Source organism: Oryzias latipes, chromosome 20 (assembly GCF_053564925.1).
Source record: "Oryzias latipes strain Hd-rR chromosome 20, Olatipes_Hd-rR_3.1".
Taxonomy (NCBI): Eukaryota; Metazoa; Chordata; class Actinopteri; order Beloniformes; family Adrianichthyidae; genus Oryzias; species Oryzias latipes.
Genome location: NC_136256.1, coordinates 27,822,955 through 27,847,359, shown reverse-complemented (window position 1 = coordinate 27,847,359; position 24,405 = coordinate 27,822,955). Strand labels below are relative to the sequence as shown.

General features: G+C 39.8%; 1 protein-coding gene across 6 annotated transcripts in view; it reads right to left on the bottom strand.

Moving 5' to 3' along the window:
- Positions 1 to 24,405, bottom strand: part of arhgap21a (Rho GTPase activating protein 21a) — a 76,119-nt gene that overhangs the window by 33,477 nt on the left and 18,237 nt on the right. For 3 of the 6 annotated variants that reach the window (XM_023950018.2, XM_023950020.2, XM_023950019.2), the window contains exons 1-2: positions 7,494 to 9,232; positions 2,762 to 2,950 (exon numbers count right to left, since the gene is read on the bottom strand). In XM_023950018.2, coding sequence (XP_023805786.1) covers positions 2,762 to 2,950; positions 7,494 to 7,805 — 501 coding nt within the window. In that variant the 5' untranslated portion in view covers positions 7,806 to 9,232. Of the gene's footprint in view, positions 1 to 2,761; positions 2,951 to 7,493; positions 9,233 to 24,405 lie in introns of those variants that run through there. The other 3 variants (XM_023950022.2, XM_078938667.1, XM_023950021.2) reach the window with 1 other exon arrangement.

The window sequence follows — 24,405 nt, the reverse complement described above, 5'->3', positions numbered from 1 at the left end:
TACTTTGTTGGAAATCCTTCTGTGAAAACAAGAGACGTTAACAAAAACACACTTCAGAGAAAAGTACCCTTACTTATCCTGAATTATCAAAGCTAATACAAAAGAGGCCACGATAAGATAGCTTTTTCCCAGTAAGAGCGCCGTGCTGCACGCCCCCAAAGCCCTTCAGCTGGTGTTGGTCCGCAGGAGCCGGAAGTAATGCCAGGATTAGCAGTGACGGACAGATTGGAATTGCTTTTATCCAAAAGTCAACTGGCAGGGTTCCCAATGGAGGACCAGTTCTGTCTTTGAAGCAGCAATGCAGATGTTTGACGACCAGTTAGACATTGCTAAATAAATGCAAATGTCATTGAATTAAATATCTTTGCTGAAATATTGTAATTTTATAAAATGAAAACATATATTGATTTCTCTTAGCAGTTGGATCTCATATAGTTAGTTGTATGTCTTCGTTGACTTTGTGCCTTAAGCAGACTGAACTTCTACTTGCATCCGTCCGGACTGGGAATCTGAGCTGTTCCACTGGAGAAATGTGGGCCAAGGGCACCATGGTGGTGCGAGGAGGGCAGACTAAACACTGCTGGGTATTTTTGGCACCAGAGTGTGATATTGTTGGTACCAGGACTTGAACCAGCAACCCTCCAGCTGGAGATCTATGTCACTTATTATATGCCAATCGCTGTCTTTTTTTTTTTTTTTTTTAATCGTCTGTGTTAAAGACCCCAAAGTGCCAATCAAAAGGCAAATGGGGACAAGAAATGTAATCATAAAATAAGTAAAACTGCAAAACATAAAAGAAAACAAATACAGAGAAAAAATTCTTTAAATACTTGCTGAATTAAAAATTGTTCTTAATAAATCTGCTATTCCAGCCGTTGAATGATCTGTTGTGCAAGAGGAGCAGTTCTATGAGTCCTTAAGAAAAGCTGTGAAAAAGTATCTGCACTCCACTGTTGGATGTTGCCGTCTGGAATGTTTTTAGTGTAACTCCAGCTGTAAAGACCATCTCACCTTAAAGATTTGTCCAAAAGAGTTTCTCTAATGTGAGCTGAGTCTGTGTTTGGTTTGTGCTCAGCAGAATCTTTCTAAAGAAGCTATAGATGGGACCAGCAGATTGTTATGGAGTAATATTTATGCCACCACGTTGCAAACAAAACGTTTTAAGTTGCAAATGAAAATATTCAATATTTGCTTTCAAATACTTTTATTTTTAATGTTTTTTGCTTTCAATTTTTTTCTTTGCTTTCAAATTTTTTTAAAAGCAAAAAAATAGATAGATGTTTGATATATATGGCGATTTGATTGGTTAGTAACTCGACCAATCAGCAGGCTGTTTGATGGCAGCTATGTAATGCTAAACTGAAACTTATTAGAGAAAAATCCAAGACAGGAAGAAAGCGAGATGAGACATAAAGCACGTGAAAACATTAGTTGCAAACTCAAAAATATTTTTTTAAAGCTAAAAAAAAATAACATTTGAAAAAAAAAAGTTTTTGAAGGCAAACATAAAAATGTTGAAAGCAAAAAAGAAAAATTGAAAGCAATTATTGAATATTTTCATTTGCAACTTTTGAAAAGTTTTTAGAAAGTTTTGAGTGCAACGTGGTGGCATAAATATCACTCCATAGATGGTAGCTGCTATGCATGGTTGGTTAACCAAAGACTCTATTAGGACCCAGATGCCTCCTTGCTCTGCATTCGGCACCAAGCGTTGCCTTTGGACTCCCTACTCTTTCAAAGTCAAGTGCAGACACTATATTATATACGTTTCAAAGCCATTTCTGTCTAGTTTTTACTTTTTCGTTGAATCATGAGTAAGGCCTGCACTTCTTCTTTGTTGACCTCCTACAGATGTCCATGTTGGGTTGTTTTGGTTGGTCCATCACTCCCAGGAAGATTCTCCACTGTTCAGGTTTTCATTTTCTGTCACTGTGTTTCTCACAGTCAGTCTGATTTATGTATGAATGCATAATCTTCACATTCCTAAAAAAAACACGTATTTGAATAATTCGGAAATGCAAAAGCATAAAAGATCCCACGCCAAGTTCCTGTTTAAAATGTGATTGAAAAGATTCCGAAATATGAGATTAAACTGCTTTTCAAATGAAATTCTTGCTCACACACAAAAAACACAAGAATTCTGATGTAGTTTTGTTAGGAATCTAGTGTTTCTGTATTAACAAACGCTGAGAACAGCACTGAAGGAACATTTTGAAATGGGAATACAGGATGAGAGGAAAGCACTTCCTCCCACCACACTACTGTTACAAAGGAAACTGTGGAGCCGCACACAGCTGGAAAAATAACAGATTCAAGAAGATCCCAAGCTTTGCATTTGGTCTGAGACATTTCATTGACAGCTGAGGTCTAAAGCTGTAGTTTGACGGAATAACAAATGTCCACGAAAAATCAACAATCTTAAAAAACCCTCATAATATCGGTTTAAAAAAGAATTTCATTTTAATAAAGTCAGATAAATGCCCATGGATACTAACAAGAGCAGATACATATGGATGTATAACCTCACTTTACCTATAGGGATTATGTGCAACAAAAGTAAAGCACATTGGCCAGAGTTTGCTCCGGCCAACCCAACAATATTTTAAAGATGTGCAAGAGAAAGTAAAACGTTTTGAGTTTGAGTTCAACTAAAACCAGTGGATTTTATTAAATGTTATTATTAAATGATAAATTCAGGCTGTACGCTGCCTTCCTCTTCCATCCTTTCTCATTGAAAACATTTGGAGCACAAGTCCGTCACCTTCAGGGAGTTGTGGACGGCGGATTCAGGCGGGTACACGATGAAGTGCCGTAGAGTGAACCCGAAGCCCTGCGAGGTCCGCCGCAGACAAAGCGTTTTGGGTCCTGGCCAGGAGAAGGGCTCTTCCTCTGCCCCGGGAGAGGCGGTGGCCGACGGCTCGCTCTGTTCACGCCCATCTTTCGGTTTGGCCTGAAAGAAAAGTACAGGAGTTTAAATACGCAAACGGATTTTCCTTAACAGTTCAAAGTTTGGTCGAGGAAAAGGCAGTTTTAATATTTTATAAAGAAATGTGGCACTTTAATTGCTTTTTTTAAACACAAAGGTTCACATTTGAAGAAACATATTTTTAAATCTTAAAGGATTAACCTACAGAGCTCCAGCCCAGGCTGGAAATTAGATGTAATGGTCTGTCACTTTATAATAATTTAAACCCTAAATCTAAACACAGATGTCAGAGGAAACTTAGTGAAACACAAAAACTGCAGAGTCAATAACTGTTCATAAAAGGGGGGTTGTTTTAGCCACTGTTTGGTTAAATGCTATAAAGCATTGAATGCTATAAAGCATCCAACCCATTGTTTTCCTGGTTCTCTCTCTTTATTCTAGTATTTTCTGCCATTATTTTGGCACTTTAGTCCTTCTACAATTTTTTAGCTATTTCAACTGTTCAACTCTTCAAATGTTCAGCTCTTTCAGCTTTCTCCAGTTTTGACTGTTGGTCCTTCAAATCCTTGAACTTTTCAAGATATTCCAGGATTGTGTGGTTTATATGTCCTGGACAACGTACCTGTTTGGTGGCGTAGTGGCAAGACATGTGAGCTGTGATGCACAACTTTGCCGGTTTGAAACATTTTTTTTACAAACATATAGTTTTTCTATTTGTGGTGTTTTCACTTTATTTATGGTCAACTTTGATCATTTCTTTCTTTTTGCCAGTTATTACCTTTTAAGTTTAATTTTCATTCAGCAATAGAACATTCAACCCTATCAAATATGTCTCCCTGCAAGTCTTTTTAAAAGACAAATATAAATTTTAAGTGATTTCAATCTGCCACTGGTTACAGAGATCATATTGTTACATTCACACATTTTAACAAAACAAATCCCTTAATTGGAAGAACAGCTGGTATTTGATAGAATATACCTTTATATTAAATAGAAAAGAAAAAAAGGCTGGAAAATGAGACTCATCAGGATTGTTGTTAAAGCCACATTGATGCTGCAGGGAGCATCAGTCAGCCAGACATATGGCTTCAGTTATTACACACTTGAGCCTCTGCAGGGCTGTTTGGTGTGTTTGCATGATGACATCTTTAGTCTGCATTCCTATTATGATGAATAAAAAGATTTTTTTCTTTTAAAAGACAGAAAAAAGTTGCAGCGTAAAATTGTAGACACAACTACCGTTACCTTCCATAAAATGTGCAATATGAGCCATGAAGAAATATCATAACAATGAAATGTTCTGTAAGAAAAAGGTGTTTACTCTGCTTCAGTCTGAAATGGGAAGTTTAGATGACGAAACAGTGAGTCAGTCCACAAAAGGTTCATTTTCTAAAGATGATGTTATGAGACTTTGGGAAAACAGAAAGTCACACTGGGAGAACAGGTGGCGGAGAAATGCTCCAAGTCACTTTTAATTAGAGTCTTCATCTGATGAAAACCTGTCAGACACTACAGGACCTATTGATTTAAAAAAAGATACATTAAGAAACAAATGGTACAATTTCAATTTTTGTACGATTTTCATTAATGCTGGGGAACTTTTCAAATGTTTCAGTTCCATTTAATTGCATACATTTCAGGGGGTTAATCACAATGAATCACATTGCTATCAGCAAGCTATAAAAATGTATGAAGGTTTTTCTTATTGCAAACTTTAACCTTGAATACTGGAAGATGCCACTCACTCTAGATCGCCGTCTTTACTTAAGCCACAAGCTCCAAACAATCCCGTTAAATCTAAATGATAAAGCCTCAGCTGCTATAGAATAAAGATCAGTGTGCCTCAGTGTTCAGAGGCAGTGAGTGAAAGACTTATGCAGCATTACATTTAAAGATTTAAACAATAACACTCAAAGGTTGGTGAAAGTACTTTTTGCCACCTAATCTAACTAACTGTTAATTCAGTAATATGCTAACACATAGTGAACCTCATTAAAGTGCCCAACCCTAATCTTTTATGTAGGGCAGATACAAAAAATGAGGTAAACATCAGCTCAAATCAAATGGTCTACTGAATAATCCTGAAGCCTGTGCAATGCTTTAACAAGTTCTTAGAGTTACTGACAGTAAATAATGAACAAAGAATAATGGAACTGGTGGATGTTTAGGGAATAAATCAAGAAAAACGTCATCATTTAAGTCGGTTAACAGGAACCCAATTCTCAAAAACTGTTCTCTTAATCCCCTGTCCTCATCTGAAAAAAGCTAGAATCCCCCTCCTGATTAAGAATGAGTCATTTCCTTAGTAATGTAAGTAGCTGGGTGCTGTGATCAATAATGAGGTAAGGATAGAGCATGAGATCGACCAACAAATGACAACAAACTTTGTATCGGTCCGTTAATCCACGTTTCCCGCCTATAAACCTGAGCTGTGGGTTGTGAATGAACAGTTAAGACCCCGGGTAAGGCAATAACAATAAGGTTCCAACTGGAGAGATTATGACTGGCTTGGGAAAACTCTGGCATTTTCCTGGAAACACTGGAAAGGTGACCAAAAAGAGGGATGTCCGCTCATCTAAGCTGGGACTGCAACCCCACGGCCGGACAAGAATGGATGATTTTGGGATTACCAGTACAAAAAGAGTGATGTTAAAAAGAACTATAGTTCACTTCACAATACAAACTCAACAGATTCTCTAAAAACTCTGGTGAACCATTAGTGATTGAGTTTTGATTTACTAGACAAAAAACTAATTTTTTTTGTGCGTGTTTTACCTTCAACTTTATCAAACGTTTATTGCAAACGCTTGGAGAACTTGTTTTTTTGAGAGGTGTAATTAAAAAGTGAAAATATGTTGGAGGAAATGTCATTCCCAGCAAAGCATCACAGCTTTTTGCTGCAGCTCTCAGGCTCCTGTCCCATCCATCATCAAAATAATGCTTGAATTGAACCACTGCACCACAGGGCGTGCGTTAGTGGTTATTGCTAACATGGCCATGGAGGCTTCAGGCGATGAGAGACTGTCAAAAGTTTGGGCCTCTGTCCACATCACTCCACAGGCTGTTCTCCTATCAAAACACATGTTGTGTGTGGATCCAAAACAAAGACCTTCTTCCCCGCCGCCCCTCTGGATGTTCTTTCTCCACCTCTCCTCTGCATGTCTGGGAGAAGCAGATGAAGAAGCCTCCAGAGAGAAGTAGGGTGTAGCTCTAATGGTTGGACGGGTGAAATCACTACCGATGCCCAGAGGTGCGGAGCTGGAAGTAATCCACAGTCCACAATGTAACTGAGAAGGGAGGGAAGAGGCGGGACGAGGAGACGCACACAACTCAACTGTTTATGTTCCATGCTTCCAAAATGAACTCCTGCTGTTAAACTCTTAGGTCCCTTTAAGTTAAATGCTTTTGGTGTAAACGCACTTGAACATCTGCATCTGCCACCCCAACCTCTCTGCACATGAGGCTTTGGTCACAACGGCCCTTACAGGTGGATGGGGCGGTCTGTGGGTGAAGACCTGTACGGGGGGGGCTGTGAGACACACCTGAGCTCCCCTTAAGATGTGTCCTCTCTTCTCCACAGACCGGACAACCACAGCACCCATGCCAGTCAACCCCCCCATGAAAGATAAGGCATACGATGAATCTTGACAGCGCGCCATCAGTCACAGTCATGGTGAACAGTCATGTCCTGAGTCCTGAGCTCACAAGTTAGACTGAATTTGAAGGGCAAACTATAAGTTATAATTAATGGAACTGACACATTTGTAGTTTGGCAAATGCTTTAATCGCTTCCTGTCCTCACCATGACTTTTTCACTATTGACCCCCGAACTTTTAAACTTTGGTTTTTAACATACATAAAGGGTTTGTGAAAATTTACTTTAACACACCTCTCCGTTTTGTTCTATTTATTTGGTATAAAGATTTGGTGGTTTTTGTGGGTGAATTCACCAATTTTTAAAGCCTTGGCTTGTTGGCGAAAATGAATAAATAAACAACTTTAAAAGTGTTTTTCATTCTAAAGCCTTTTCTGTCCCTACACAAGTCATCCGTCATCACAGGAAAAACTTTCTCTGTTTGCCTTATTTTTGACCTCCAGTAACCAGAAATTGACCTAATTCTATTAAATAAACTTTACACAGAAAATAACAAATAGCTGGTTTCATGGTTTTTTGCTTAGAAGAAATGCTCCACAATGTAAACTGGCCTTATAAGAACAGCTTAGTAATAAACTGCAAACAGAAAAGGGTCACCCAGAACCCACCAAGGGGACCAACAACAATAAATGAAACTTAACCCAAACGCGCACACACACACATACACACACATTACAAAAGATATCAGTCAGTGAAACAGGACTACCCTGCTGCTGTAGAGAAGAATGACGCACGTAAAATTCTTCAGGCAGCATGACAGAGTGTAGCAGTCCCTAACCTCTTCTCTCAAATGTTTCCAATGTAAACCTACACACCCCCGCCAGTGACTAACATCTCTTTAACACATCTTTAAGTTTCTTTAAAAATGGTCATACAGGCATGCCCCCTAGAACAAAAGCTTTAATGCTTTACCCGAGATCGGAGGAAGCTTTTCCTAGAAGCTTCTCGGAGGCGAGCCCAGGACACACTGCGGTTGGTACTGTTGAGCCCCAACTCCACCTCACCCCAGTAAGTTCTGGCTAAGAGCTGAAACCACAGGCAGTATGGCTCTGACAAGCAGCCATCCACACCGGCTAGACGAGCCCACGGACAACCTCCGGATGACAGAGAGGAGGACAAGGAACAGCAGCCTTCAGCACTGACATCCACATCCCATAAGTCAGAGGGATCCTTCAGAGGAGCTTCCTTACAGCCAGGAGGGAGCCCGTTCCTCTGGGTGAGCATGGCATAGCCAGGTTGATGTAATAGGTCCAGATATCAGAGATGATAAAAGAAAATATATGCTCTGATTGAAGTCCTTTTTCTTCCTCTGATTTCTTTCTGGGAAATTGACTCACAGCCTTCAGCTGAGTCCACTTTGCATCTTCTGTCCTCCTCAGTTGCTCTTTCACTCTGCTCTGGTTCTTTTTGCAAAAGCGGGGCAGTTCTTCTGGGCGTCCCTCAGACATATGATGCTTCCACCCAGCCGACTGAGGACCGCAGCAGCTGAGCACACTGCAGAGAGCTCGGTCCGACACACTGACGCAACCACCCACTCACCACACAAACTCTGTGAAGTACACACACATTCACACACACAACAGCCACTCAAAGCGAATGTCTTGCCTCCTGTATCCGCCAATGTGCTTCCGTCTTTACCAGATTGTCTTTTAAAGTTTTCGCTGTGCACTTGCTAACATGTGCAAGACTCCACACATGCCAGGCTGATCAATTATTCATAAGTACAAATGGAAAGGCTGCAGAAGTTGCACGTGTAAGTAGAAGGTAAGAAAGGTTAGGAAAGGTTTTAATTGGCTTTAAAAATCTCAATGATTTCAAAGTAAAAAAGAGAAGATGTGAAATGTGAGCTAGAGGTCAAGGGATAAGGGACAAATATGACCACGCAATGTCTGCAGATCATTAAGGAACTAGCTTTCAGACAGGAGAAATACTAGCAGTCAGATAAAGAAACAGGATGTTGCAGCTGAAGTGATCAGGAAGGCTGGGAGAAAGGTAATTGGCGTTTCATCTGGAATGAGGAAAGCAGATCAGGGGACTTGGTGACGAAATGAAGTGAACATTTGTGAGCAGCAGTATGGTTTCATGCAGAAAAAGAGAACCACAAATGGATGTAGAGGAGGAGGACATGAGGGTGGTTAGTGTCAGTCAGGAAGATACATAAGAGAGTGTTAGATGGAGACCCCCCCCCCCCCCCCAAAAAAAAAGGCCAGCCAAAGACGACAAAGAAAGAAGACTTTTGGAAAAGAGAAAAACTTCCTTTTATATGTAATCATATTTTTATCATGGTGCAGTTTTTGTGCAGCTCTTATGGTAACTTCAGGGCAGCCGCAATGCCTGTTACATAACGTTACATAAGTATTCGTAAGGGTACTTCAGAACAATGGATACTAACTGAATTCCCCTGCTATGCTAAAAATTGTATAGACAACTCCATTGTGTGTGTTTTGTGGTTTACGTCCGCAAATGATTTCAAACTGCGAGGAACACCGGTCTATTATGACTGAGGAATATTTGCCATCTAACACATGAGGTTTGATGAAAGCGACATCAGGAACCCAGTTGTGGAATGTTTCCTGTCAGCTTTTCTTTACGACCATCTTGTTACCACATTGGCTTAGCTCAATATAGCATGCGGTATTGTGTACGAAAAAAAAAAAGGGGGCAGAAATAGAAGTCGCCATCACAGCCAGCTAAGACATCTGAGTTGTGGAAGGCAGAGAAGGATCAAGTCTCACAAGAATGTACATACGAGACTCTGTCAGTTTGTGTTTGTGCACCACAACACCATTTGAGGTCCAAATTGCAGCCCAACAATGCTTTCCTCAGACTATTATGGGGTTTGAAACCACATCGTATATGTCTCTGAATTCCTTTAAATCAAAAACACGTGACTACAGAAAAGGTCTGGGGGCGGGGAAATTCACTTGATGCCATGAAAGTACATAAACAAGATACGCCACCCACAAATATTGTGCCGTTACCAGGGCGACAAGCAAGCCCACAACAATGCTTGGTGGGATTTTAAAGACACTGAGGGTGATGATGGTCTCTCAGATTTTGCCACACATTGGACTTGAGGTTGGAGATCTTTCTATGACCTAATGTGTAAACATAGACAAAGAGTAGATATGAAGCTTATTAATAACTTCCTTAATGTCTTTAACAATTTGATGAACTTTGGGGAGGAGGGCGCATCATGTCAACCAATCAGGAACTCAGCTTTGGCTCATGACATGCGCAATGATCAGCGGGTGGAGTTCAAAACCAACATGGGGGAGAAGCTGATCGTTCTCTTCCGGAACTTCATGACATTTTTCTCCTTATTTGCAACGAGTCAATAAAACTACGCTCTCTAATTTTATGGGTTTTTTTTTTTCCCTCCACGGACTAAAATGGAACACCAAGTTGTCAAACTGGGTCACAGAGAAGTAAGTACCACTGAAAGCGGCGTCACTCAGATGCAGCTCCTACTGCAGGAGTGAAGCTCACTGTACTGGGAGAGTCTCTAAATGATCTCATGAATGCAGACATGGAGACCTGATTACAGATGCTTTAGTAGAGCTCTTCAAAATTAGTAAATCTGACCTCACAAAATCATTCGTGTCTTTGATCTTTGTAAACAAGATATACACAGTCACTACTCCCTCTGGCGGTAGCTCCTCCCACACACGTCAGGACGTCAAATTTGTCAACACGTTTTTGGTTAAGCGTTGAGCCGCTAATTTACCTTGCATCCAAATGGAGCCGGCCGAGGTGAATTTGACAAACACATCGCGTTTGGCGTGAACATAAATAGCATTATGTGCCTCTGACAAACTTCAAGGATGGAGCACAAAGTGCAAAACAACAGTCAAGCTGAAAACTTATAAAGACATGAACAGCCTTGAAGTGAAGTGGTCTCCATTTAATACCCTTGATATTTGATTTTTGTAACCTGAAAAACACACAACAAAACTTTGTGTGTACATAAGGTGTGACCCAATAAATTTTGTGTAGAAGAAAGGTACGGAGATGAATGAGATACCATTACAGAAAAACTTGGCAAACTCAAAGGGCTGGACATAAAACTTATAAAGATCTTGTTATAGTTTCCCAACAGTGCAAATCCCCAGAAGCTTCATGTTGATATAAAACAGGCAGGAGCAGTAACAGATGAAGGGATACGAGCCGCGTTCAAACACGTAATAAAACAACTCATTAACACCAACAAGGAAAAACCTTTGAAGACATTTATGAGATGACACAAAGGTGCAAACTGTGAGCGATGCTGTACATCCTAAAAAAGCAGCAACATCCTGGTGTGTCTTCGTTTACAAAAATCAAGCTAAGCATGGTCACAGATCTCTGTGAAATTCTAACAGTATGTGTGCAAGATTTTTTACTTCACGCTTCTCCCTCCACCTTAATATATTACGTGGACACAGGGGTTTTCCCATGCAAAATATATTTTTGAGCTTTTAACTGTATGTTTATTTGGTATTTTGATCCATTCGTGCATTTCTGAGTATTCCTCTACAAAACCTGCTATCTGAGCATCAGCCTCCCCCAAACCATGAAAACGAGCGGGTTCTCACATTGTGACATCACAAAGTGAGGAATAGCCCCTTCTAGGAAGACTCTGTGCTGCCAGCCCCGCCCCCAGGCTAAACTACACACACACTCTCTCTCTCCATGGAGCTAGCGGTGTTTGCCAAAAACGCTTTTCTTTTATATGCACATGTTGCTTGTTTTTGTGAAGCAAAACACGTGTTAGCCCACACGTGTGTTTGGTGAAACACAGACACGCTGCCGAGGCTGGGTCTAGGTTGATGTCATGAAAGAGGCGGCACCCACAAGCAGTGAAAGGCGGAGCTTCGGAGATTTAGTCGTCTTACTTCTGGGTTGGAAAAGAACTCAGGAAAATAACTAATATTTAATTTTTACAAAATTGTTCTTTTGTGTGCCAAAGGTAATATATTATCATGGATACTGTTGAAAGGCTTGAGAGTAGCATTGTTTAGGGCCTATAAATATAGAAACATGTTAACTTTAAGGCAGTAGTTAAAGGAAAAGTTAAGCATAGAGAAGTTGAAGTTTCTTTGAATTCTTACTTTGAATCTTCATACTAGATAGCGGAAACACCACAACAACAGGAAAGATATAATAGAAGTATAAAAGAAAAACATTTAACAAAACATTTGCAAGTCTACATGGTGTTTCTTTCCTTTTAAAACTGACTGCAGATGGCAACTTTTCAGATTTCTCACAAAACATGGAGTCCAGGATTAATTAGATGACTATCTGAAGCCCTGATTTGTGTAGTTTTAAAGCAGCTGACAGCATCTCTGGAAAGGGATTAACGACATAAGGCAGCAACGGGGCTCCAAAGACAACAAAAAGTCATTTTGAAGTCTCAGAACTTGTGCCGACCGACTCCACGCTATTGTGTATGCGTACGTTTCCGCGCAATTCTGTGGCACTGAGAAGCAAAAGAAAAGTGAAAGTTTTTTAGAGGGATTAGGAGCGATTCAGGAGTGGCTTTTCAGGACTCCTGGAGGGTGCAAGATCTAATCTGGCCTGGCAACATCTGAGCTCTGCGCGCTATGGCTTACAGTAACAAAAGACCGGCTAATGAGGGCCACAGAACCAGCAGCTCCCATCAGGCATGTGCTCTCCCAAAGAGCCATTCTTCATAGGGCGCACAGGCTGAACAGAGGGTATGAACCCCACAAATGGCATGTGTGGAAATGAAAGGTTGGTGATGCTGAATGGTCAGATATAAAAGAAAACCTGTTTTAGGTTTAACAGGTTTGAATGAGGACTATGAGATGTAATATAGTTTCAGTCCACTAAGCTCCCACATCGGGAAAGAAAATGTGCACTTTTTCTTTTTGTGTATTTATGGGATTGCTATTGTAAAAATGTTGCCTGGGAAAAAAAGAAAGAATTTAAATAAACTACAAGAAGCAGAAAGTGTGTATGTAGTGTCAAAAGAACCCCAAGTATCCCTAACTATAAACAAAAAAGCCAAAATGATATTCAAGAAAAAACACATTCAATTTTGAATTTAAAAAATGAAGAAATAATAGCCATTACAACATTAAGTAGATTTAGGTTTTTAACTAAAATGCAAAAGTAACAGGGAAAGAAGCCATGATTAAAATGAACTAAGAGTAATATGGAAGTTTTTCATAACAAAACAAACATGGTATGAAAAAACAACTCTAACGGCCAGTGGTTGAGATTATCATGACTTATGCCAACCATGTTTTTATAATCATCACAATGACTTTTCTTCCTCGGCGAAAAGACTTGACCATCAATATTTCAGGTCTGCTATGGAAACCATGTGTGTACAGAGGAAAAGCAAAGCATGACAAGACTTCCAAAAGAAAAGAAACTTTCAGGGGATTTCCACCAGGCTGGAGCCGAGCAGAGTGTGTGCTTGAAATGTACCCAAAAAGATCAGGTAGGACCAGCGCTTGAATCCATCATGCATTTGTGGTTTCCCCCTGCATGAGCAGGGAAATTGTCTCCAAAGGTCCCTTGGTACTGCCAGACAAAAGCCACCGCCAATCAAGCAGTCTGGGGGCTGGACATGTCCTCCTCAACAGCTGCTCTCACACAGCTATAAAAGATGCAAATGGGTTCCTAATGACAGTTCTACTCAAACCACCTGAATTAGAAATGTGGAAATCCTGACAATGTCCAATTATTCCAAGCTCCCCTCATCATTTAGATTTCCTCTGGGGCAAGATGTGCCTTGGGCTAACAAAGAGGTAGCGATCATCAGAAAGCGTGAACGAAGATATTTTTGCTGTCTTTTTTTTAGCTCAAAAAGTGTTATAATAAAAATCCTGCCCAGCCAAAACCTTTTACGTCTAAAAAATGTTTCAAATATGATGATTCCCTAACATCATAAGTGCAATACTGCTGTCAGTAACTTTAGCTAAACTCAAACAGTAGCCAGAGAAAACATAATAACTGGGCGGGGTTTAAGGTGGCCACACAGACTTTTATTAATTAAATTCAATTCAATTTTATTTGTATAGCCCAAAATCACAACAACAGTCGTCTTGATCGGCTTCGAAGTAAAACATTGAATCAAAAGGATCGTGAATACAAAGAGTGCAATAGGAAAATCCTAAAATGAACTAACAAACTGACTAAGCTATACTGGCATCTCTGCCCTTAGACCCCCCCTCGCGGTAAGGAAAAACTCCTAAAAAACCGGATTCCGGAAAAAACGAAGAAACCTCAGGGGTGCCCACATGAAGGAGGGATCCTCCCCCAGGACAGACAGGCGATTTACCAGAACTCTTAGAGAAGAATTAACTTATCTAAATCTACAACTACATAAATAAAGTCCAGCAGACGAGCTTCATCCAGCCGTGGTTGGGGGGACAGTCAGGGGCGCGAGTCGAGCCGGAGACAGGATCCACAGCATGGTGCAGGAGCAGGAGCAAAGGCGAGGTAAACGGTCAGGAACTGGAGCACGGATGAGCCAACTGGAGTCTGGAAGCACTCCCACTCCCCAGGAGGGGAGAGGAAAAGAGGGACAATACATGAATCACACTGCACCAAACAGAGGCATGGAGAACTAAATGATGAATAATGATCAAGAATAGAGGAGAGGAAGGGTAGAAGTAGATGAGAAAAGAGGACAGAACCCCAGTGCACCATAGTTACCCCAGCTTCAACTTCTAGCAGCCTTTTAAAACAAATAGTTACTGTTAAGTTTAATTTAAACACATTAGGGTGACAGGTGGCACAACATAAAAACCAACAAACAAAACACTAAAGGCTGCCTTAACAGCAAGAAAACTTAACAGAAATACAGTCACTAAAACAACTACTCAAAAGACAACCAAACATCACAACATTAAATGCCCTTAAACGACAAAGCTAGAATAAAACCAGAGGCTTTGAGAGGCTAAGGCCAGGCAGACAGCACGAGCCGGCTGAGAAACTAATTCCTGTAAGAAATTCAGCCGCCACTAGAGCAGAAGTTGCTGGGAGCTTATAAACTACCCTCCCAGCCGGGCGATTGGTGGAGAGTGGCAGTCTCAATTAATTCAATTCAATTTTATCTCTATAGCCCAATATTACAACAATAGTCATCTCAATGGGTTTCAAAGCGGTAGTTGTGTAATAAACATGAATCATAAAAAAGAACAAACACCTCTGCAGGGGGGTGGAGTCAGCAGCATTGGAGGAGCTGGACCTCTGCAGGAGCTAAAACCGATGTACACAGACATGCATCACAAAAAAGATGGAGGCAAGACCAGGGGTCGTAACAGGACTGAATGGTCCAAACACTAAGGTTGTATCCCAGTTTCTTCCCTATATAGTGCGCTCGCTGTTTTGTAGTGCTGTCCGAATCTACAATTCCAAAATAAAGTGCCCTAGAAATTTCCCATAAGTCTCTGCGAAAAACCAGTGAGCATCGATGCTCACTAAATCTGCGAATATAGACCACAATGCATTGCGTCGGAACAATTTTTGCCAAAATTTGTTTAAATGTATTTTTTGAATTACCCATCAATGTCTTTATGTATTTTTATGGTGCAGTGGTCAGCGCTCTTGCCTCACAGCAAGAAGGTCCATGGTTCAAGTCCCGGCTGGGGGACCTGAAACAGAACACCAATGGGGGACCTTTCTGTGTGGAGTTTGCATGTTTCCCTGTGCATGTGTGGGTTCTCTCTGGGGACTCTGGCTTCCTCCCACCGTCCAAAAACATGCTTCATAGGTGAATAAATTGCTCTAAATTGTCCCTAGGTGTGAATGTGAGAGTGTGTGGGTGTGTGGGTCCAGGGTGTTCCCTGCCTTCACCCGCAAGTGGCCTGGATAGGCTCCAGCAGCCCCGGGACCCCGAAAGGGACCAAACAGATTAGAAGATGAATAGTAGTTACGGGTTAGGGTGGGAATTCGGACATAGTCTAGAAGTTTTTAAAGTTGGTTTTCTGTGTTTTCAGGTTTTCCAACTCCCCTCAGTCCCATGCAGGTTTCAGTTTCAATCATCCACAGCTGACCCTGTCTATTCAAGTCCATGGTTGCCAGTGTCACTTTTTTGTTTCCATAGTGCAGACTTGTAAAATCAAGTTCTTGCCGCAGATCGTCGGCATTCGACTCCTCCCAAACCTCTATTCCTGACAGTGCGCTTGTGACTACCACCTGGGCTAATGGAATGAAAAAATAAAATAAAATAAAATAGGTGTGTGGAATAACTAGCCCACCCAGAATATAAACTGTGCTGTTCCTGGGGTTGATTAAAACAAGCAATACTTGCAGAGGTCTATGTGGGCTTCATAAAGAGCTCATATGTTGAGGCAGTGATCGGAAATGGTCTTGGAATTTTATGCAGGTTTGAGGTTGGATTTCTATGAAATGGGAGGGGGACAGATGAAGGTTCACTCATTCCACAAACATGACTGAGTAATGGATGGGGGGGGGGCAACACCCTGAAGGACTCAGACTGAAAGACACCACCAGCTCTGCAGGAGACAGCTCAACTTCAGTTAAAAATAAAGAAATAAATTGAAAAAAAAAATGCAGGAACTTTGTCAGATAAAATGTTATCCATGAAAAGGACAAGGAAATGTTAGGATGAAAGAATTTGTAAAACATGTAATTAGACAGAGAAGTCTGAGTTTATTAAAACTGGAAAAATTCTTAAGTTTTGGACCTACACAATAAACAACATTTTCTATTTTCTGGTGCTAAACGTATTATTGGCTTTATGTATTGTATTATGAGGCAGATGTTTGTGCAGTAATTGTCTTCCATTGTTTAAAGCTTTAGAAGATGAGATGATACATCTGTTGTCATAACAACATTTTTCTGAGGAACACTAAAAGATTAGACTTATTAAAAATTACATTCCTTTATGCAGAAAAAAGCAATATCCCTATTAATCATCTAGAAATACTGAATCAGTCATTTAAACTGATCCACCCCTTTAATAAAAGGTGGATCTCATGTCCCATCCTCCCTTGAATCCAGTCTCCTAAAAAATTCAAAACTGTCAATAAAAAATTCACAAGAGGAGGGTAAGATGCAGACAAATTCTAAAAACAGCAACTACGACGTAAAATGTATAAAATATTCACAACTGTTTGAAACCATTGGCAAAGTTGGGCAGTATCTCGTAGTCTCTCACGTGTAACAGCGTCAGAAAGATGCAAGCCAAGTTGCAAAAGCAACAGCTGAGGATGATGATGATATCTTGATTTAAATTTTACTGTTAAAAGTCATGTCTGAAAAAAAGGCTCGATACAAACAGAGTTAGAAATCTTTCTATTAAACTGCTCAGTTTTGCTATGTTTTTTAGACGATAAAAACAAGAGTGCACAAGTGACCCGACATGAGAGTCAAGGGATAAAACCGGGTCTAGAGTCACCCTGAGGTTACTGACGGAGGGTTTGATAAAGGAAGCAAGTGGACTGAACCACTGGACTATTTGGGGGAGGCAACTGTCAGGAACACAGACTAGTACTTCAGTTTTGGCTTCATTTAGTTGGAGAAAGTTATTATTAATTCAACTCTTGACTGAATACAGACACCTGCATAAAATCTGTATTTTATAAACATCCGTAAAGATGAACATCATTAGCATAAAAATGATAGGAAATATATTTAAAAGAACTTAAAATTTATACTGGTACAAATGTCCAACGTAAAATAAAAATCTAAAAGAGAAACTTGGGCTAATATCCAAGCTCCCGGCTTTCATTCCTAAATTTGATGTGAGCCAGAAAGAACTGCCATTGCAGTTCATCAAATGACCACTTGAGGCTGGTGGCAAAAAGAGCTTTTTCCCATCAACTTCTGATTTCACACCTAGAATGTGTCAAAAATACTTTTGAAGTTTTTTTGCTTCATTTTTGTGTCTGCCTCATTTTAAACTTGTTTTTTTGTACAGAACCATACGGATGATGTCGGAAGTTAACCATCCACTGTATACAGTAGGGCTGCACGATATGAGGAAAACTCGCGATATGCGATATTGGTGATTAATATTGCGATAACGATATAATTCGCGGTATATAAACAAATAGCAAAACAACCAAAAACATCATTTCCATTTCACAGCAACAGTTTAAAAGTTATACTCCAACTGACCCTTGTCGACATAGGAGGCAAACATCAAACATAAAAGGGCTCATCTGATTGATCAACAACGTAAACGGGTCCTTCTGATTGGTTAAATGCATAAAGGGATTTATTTCATTTGTTAAATATTTCAAGCTGCCATGAGATTGTTTTAGCACATTTAAGGTAAACATTTATTGCGATTTTCGCCGTCTTTTGCGGTATGCATATTGCACAGCTTGATGTCGCAATAACGATAAATTTGCGGTATATTGTGCAGGCCTAGTATACAGTAAATGTCTATGGCACTAAAAACCCAAAACATGCTTTGTAACAGTAGAAAAACAAAGAAGGCATCTATTGTTTAGCCCTGCTCCTTCTACCTGGCCAGTGTTCAGAAGTTTTATAGATTTGAAGGTTAGTGCTCAAACTGTGACAACAGTTCAGCCCATTTTACTGTCATGACACACAATCCAGACACAAACATGTATGCTATGTGTTACTACATTGGAAGTGAGTCTATTTCTTTTGCAGAACTAATCTTTTCAATCTTTACAGACGAGTTTTTGTTCTTGCATTTGAAACCAGACATTTTTTATTTGGAAAGTTGCAGAGGTTACCCTGAACTTGCAAATTTAAAAGAATATTTGCATGAACCAGTTACTTCAAGACCTGGGTAGGGCATCTTTTGTGAGAAGTAAAGTAACTTAGGTTTTCTTTATAATTTCTTTCTCTTACAAAACCCCAAAAGAATCAGGAAAGTGCTGTTAATGGGACTGCTCCCAAACCTCTAAGACGTGTTTTTTCCACTATGTGCCATCAGGAAGGGAGAGGCCAGTGAGTCAACATTTCACTATTTATTTTGGACATTCAACATAAAAATATTTGCATGGCTTGTCAGGGAGATTTCAGCGGTTGACCAGCACCAATATTTAGTGAATAAACCTGATAGGCTGGTGTCATTATGTTTGAAGCTTTTGGCATCTTTATAGCAGCAAACATCAAAGCGTTTGCATTTATTCATAACTTTGAATTGTTGTTTGAAGAACCACGTGTGCAGATTACCGTATTTTTTGTACTACAAGTCGCTCCATAGAATAAGTCGCAGGAGCCAAAAAAAATGTATACAGTAAACCCTTGTTTTTCGCGGGGGCTACGTTCCAAAAAGAACCTGTGATAGGCAAAATCCGTGAAGTAGAAACCTCTATTTTTTTAACAAGTATTATACAATTAAATACTCTATTATGCATTGAAAAGAAAGAACAAACCATTTTACAGGCTCAAGCATTTGTTTCACAAATAAAGGTACTTTAGAAACGTTTTTTCAACAAATAACTTCTGTACTTTACTGTCAAATAATAATTTTAATCATCAATGTGAACAGAAGGCTTCAAATTGCGGAGAGTAGCCCCGCCCACCGCGACCCGAGTAATAGGATTAAACGGGAGAAATTTTAAAATGATTATGAAAAAAATCAGACAAATAGTGACTCGGGTGTATTTCACTGGTCTTCAGACTGAGCCGCTGCATCCTGACTCCGCTCTGCAGGGTTTCCTTCTTTTGAAGCCCGCGGTGCAGCTGTGTTTGTTCGGGAGAAGAACATAGTGATTGGCAGTTGTTGTTGCTCTTTTTTTGATGTTTTACGTACGTGTACATATTAAACTGCAACATTATTGACGCACAGGTAGAGAAGAAGCGGAGTGACTTTTTAGCCAATCAGAATGCAGAACACAATGCACGATGCAAATCCGTGAAGTAGCGAAACTGTGAAAAGTAAAGCGTGTTATAGCGAGGGATCACTGTACTGAAGAAGAAATAAAAAATCATGCATATTTCCCAGTGGAGTGTAAGTCGTACTTTTGGGAGAAATGTATTTAACAAAAAACAAGAATGGACTTTTCATCTTAAAAGGCAAATCATAATAAAATAAATTTAAAAAAATCACTACTACTGTGACGCATGCTGGAGGCATGAAGCCATAGGAGGGATCTAGTATAGTAGTATGAACAATATATGAAAACTTATTTAGATAAAGTTTGCATACAGAACATGTCAACTGAACTCTTTATATTACTAAAAATCACTAAATTCGTTGAAGAACACCGCCAACCTGGTCTGTGTTGCTGTCAGCAGCAAATGCTGATACACACCTACAGTGCCCTCTAAAGGTTCTTGGTCATTTTTTTAATCACTACACACACCACAGTAAAATTGTGCCACTTCTTGAGCAGAGACAGCTGTTAGCTTCAATTAATGTGAGCACAAAATAAGTGCTTTTATTTCGTCTGTGATACGGAAGTTAGTGAAGAGCCATTACTATTGAAAAAGGGACATTTTTACAGCTTTGGCATGTTATACAGATTCCCCTTTATATTTTGTTACTGTGACATTTTGATGCACAAATGAGCAGCTTAACTCCTGAAAAACAATTTGTGCAACTGCAATTGCATTACACGTAACAATTAAAAGGACTGTAATAGATCTGGTGTGGGACAAATGTGGCCTTTGTTAAAATGAGAAACAGTCCAGATCTGAGCCAAAAAATGATGGTTGCAGAAAACGCCCATTTAATAAAAGACACGTACAGAGGCCATAGCAGTAAAGTACTTGACTGAAACGTGGCGTGGTGGACAGCATGATGGAGAACAGAAAGAGGCAACAACTGAGAACAATACGAGAAGAAAGGATGGTGTCTGTGCAACTGGATCACTTCTTGTGGTTAAGGAATCAAAGGTTTGTTGGGACACAACAGCACCCTTGGAGACCACCTCCATTTATTGCGGATCTGACAATTTTCCGAAAAGAACAGTGTTAGCATCCCGTATTAGCTCTTACATGAGGGTGAGAGGTAGAGGTAGCTCAGCTAATTCTTACACTGACACAAACTGTCGACATCTATAAAGTTTTTGTATTTTTCATAACAGATTTCAAATAATTGAAATTAACTGACAAGAAATGAGGATTCATATTGCTATCGTTACAGAACACCCATCTCTCCCGCTGGACAATAAAACAGAAAAGGGAGAGGAAAGCAGGCGGCAAACACGTAAAGGGAAAACCAGCGAAGAAGAACACATTAAGGAGGGGCTACCAACCCAAGGGAAACAAAAAGACAATCTCGTCCCGTTACATCTGCATGGCTCATACAGGAACATACAGGTAAATCCCTCCTCTAGTCATCTTCTTGCACTTCCTTTGATAGTCTTTTCTCTGTCGGTTAGGGCTGCACGATATGAGGAAAACTCACGATATGCTGTATTAGTGATCAATATTGCGATGACGATATAGCTTGCGATAAATGAACAAATCGCAAAAAAAAAAAATCAATTTCTCTGCAAATGTTTAGTTTAAATAAGAGTCAAAATACCTTAAATTATTCTCCAAATGACCGTCGTCTAATTAGGAGGGCCACATATAACATAGAAGCTCCTTCTGATTGGTCAAATGCATAAAGGTATTTATTCAACTCAATAAATAGTTCAAGTTGCCATGAGATTGTTTTAGCACATTTAAGGTTTACCATTTATTGCGATTTTCGCTGTGGATATCGCACAGCTTGAAATCGCGATAACGATGAATTTGCGATTAATTGTGCAGGCCTACTGTCAGTGATGGTGTCTCCTAAGACTCCTCTTTCTCTTCATGCTCTCTCTATTGACATTAATGAAATCTCTGAGGTTAGCCACAGAGACTTCATCAGTTAAGGAAAAAAGAATCCAGAAATTGACTGTGACATCATGACGCATTTGATCTGACTGATGGCGGAGGCTTTTTTGGATTGAATGACTAATTAGACCCTAGCGAACCACATCAGTATTGAACCCCAGAAAGTCACATTACGGCTGGAATGCGGTAACTAAAAAAAAACTCTAAAGGTTGCGACCATAAGAAAAACCCAACAAGATTCCTTGGATATGATCGTTTGATTTCATCTCAGTGTGAAAAGATTTATGTCAGTCATCTGTTTTTGTGTTATTGCAGGGAAAGGCACTTCTTCCATGACAACACAGGGTGCAGGTACGATTCTGTGGGTCAGTATGACTGAACTGTCTCTTGTCAGCTGATACTCCTCACCTAAGTCAGAGCAGAGTACTGGCTGGAAGATTACCAACACAGGGGGAAAAGCTACTAAAGAAGAAAATGTCAGTTCTCAGAAGAAACCGTCATTCCAACACACAGTTAACTATGGGACAGCGGATGGAGTCCGAAGAGGTCATGTTTTTAGCTAATGTCTGCCAGGACTTTTTAGAGTCGAGTTCAAGGAGTTCTTGCAGCAGACACGCAGACAGAGGTGGGGTTTGCTTAGGGTGGAGAAAGTATAACTGAACAGTAATGTCCTGTATTAGCTGAGTAGAGAAGAATGTTGTCTTTCAGTGGAGATCTGACGTCAGTCTGCCAAAAAAAAAAAAGCTTTGTGGATCATGTTGTTTTTCTACATGTGCCTGCTTTCTACAAGAACTACGCAAACTACAAAAAGATGTGCCATTATCTTCAGTGTAGTGTCACATTTAATACAAAGCAGCAGATCACATACTTTGAATACAAAAAGTCCTTTCCCCTCCAGACCAGTTAACTTCTGTGTCCATCCAATAATACCTAGTTATGTAATGAGGATGCAGGCCAGATAAACTAAAGGTCTGGCTGTGAAGCTCTGCACTGCATAGACTGTTTTTTTACAGCAATGTTCTCCTCCCATGTTTGTTCAGAGGGATTCAAACCTTGGGCCTCAGAGATGACGAACCGCTGCTCTGTACATCTGTGAGCATTTTCTTTGGCTAAGCCCTCATGAGTCAAATGTGACTGATGAGTAAGCCTTAAAAGAAGTAATTCAAAGAATTTTAATTAGGTTTTTTTTTCCATTAAACGTATCTACTGACTGTAATCCTAGGCTATGTCCGAATTCCCGCCCTAACTACTAAAAATCTATATAGTGCGGGTCTATGTAGCGCCCTTAATTTTAAAAGCAATTCGGACATAAACAGCAGATATGATGTCATCAATTTAACGAATGTAAAATCTAATTAGTATAAGGGCTTCGCGACGATTATTTATGAGTCCACTGTTTTTTGAAGATTTTTGACAAAACTTGTTCAGACGCAATGCATTGTGGTCTAGTTGCAGATCTAGTGAGCATCGATGCACACTGGTTTTTCGCAGAGACTTCTGCATATAAGAGAAAATGTAATATTGTGCTAGCTAAATTCCAACTCTTCCTACTTCAGTTTTAGTAGAGCAGAAAGAGGGAAGCTTGTCACCAACATGTCACCTGCTAAACTCCAGAGAAACATGAATAAAAGGTCTAGACTGCTCTGGCATTGTATTTCCAAAGCTAGTGCTCTTATTGGGATAGCAGACCTGAACATCAGTTAGCAGTGCTTGTCTGGTTCTTATGCTTTATTTAATATAAAAACAAAAGTTTAATCCCATTTTTGTTCTACCTTTTTGCTTATTAATGATACAGTTATGAGTAAAAGCATAACTCTAGTGAGGCTGCATTGAATTCAATTCAATTTTATATATATAGCCCAAAACCACAACAACAGTCATCTCAATGGGCTTCATACGGGTAATTGTGAAGTAAACATGAAATCATAAGGATGATGAATAAATTGGATTTAATAGGGCAATTCTAAACTGAAATAACTAAGCAGACTAAGCTAAACTGGGCATCCCTGCCCTTAGACGCTCCTTCAAATTCATTTTGGAATCTTGTGTTTTTTGTCTGTAAAACCTAAAGTTCCATGTTTTTGAAATATTTTGGAGCTTAAATGACTGAAAATCTAGGACTAGGTGTAACTGGGGAGTGGAAAGGACGGCAGGTTGAGAGCCAGATGGTTTCACCAGCAAACCCCACTGACTGTAACATGTTCCTGAAGGTGGAAGGACAGTCAGGAGTGTTCGTGTGTAGGTCTTCTAAGAGAAGCTGTCAGTGATGGCAATGAGACAAAAGTGAGACTTGCCTGCTTTCCCTTAGTGAGACATATAAAAAACAGTCTTCTCTCTCATTGGCCTCCTCTTTAGTCATTCAACCTCAGCCCCTCCATCTGCTTCCCTGAATGCATCTCCTTAACATCTACCATGATCTGTTCCTCTGATGGAGTCATTCCTCATCCATTCTGGTCACTCCCAGAGAGAACCTCAACCTCCAGCTCTGCATCAGTCTAAAGAAACACAAGGCTTCTCTCATGGAGTTTTTCTTAAATATTTCAGGAAAAATAAAACACTTTAGCAGGTTTGGGGTCTTTCTCTTTACAATGTGTCATCTTAAATTAACTGAACACAATGAGTTGGTATCAGACAGCTTTTACTTTATGGGCAGCAAATGTAAAATACACGAGAAAACCTTATCATTGAATTTTAAAGGAACTAGAAGGAGCTGCATTTCCAGAAGAAAATGCAGGGTTTAATGCTATATTGCAAAATGAAAAAGAAACTTAAAGGGTAATAAATGGGGGGGAAAATACATAAAGAAATGATCAAAGTTGACGGTAAATAAAGTGAAAATAGCACAACTAGCTTCGGCACCAAGGATTCCCCATGTATTTCTATAGAGGCAAAAATCCTGGAAATCCTGGAATATCTTGATAAGTTCAAGGATTTGTAAGACCAAAAGTCAAAGTTGGAAAAAGCTAAAAGAGCTGAACATTTGAATAGTTGAATGGTTAAAATAGCTGAAAAATTGTAGAAGGAGTTAAGCAGCAAAAAATGGCAGAAGATACTATAATGAAGAAAGAAAATAATCAAGAAATAAATA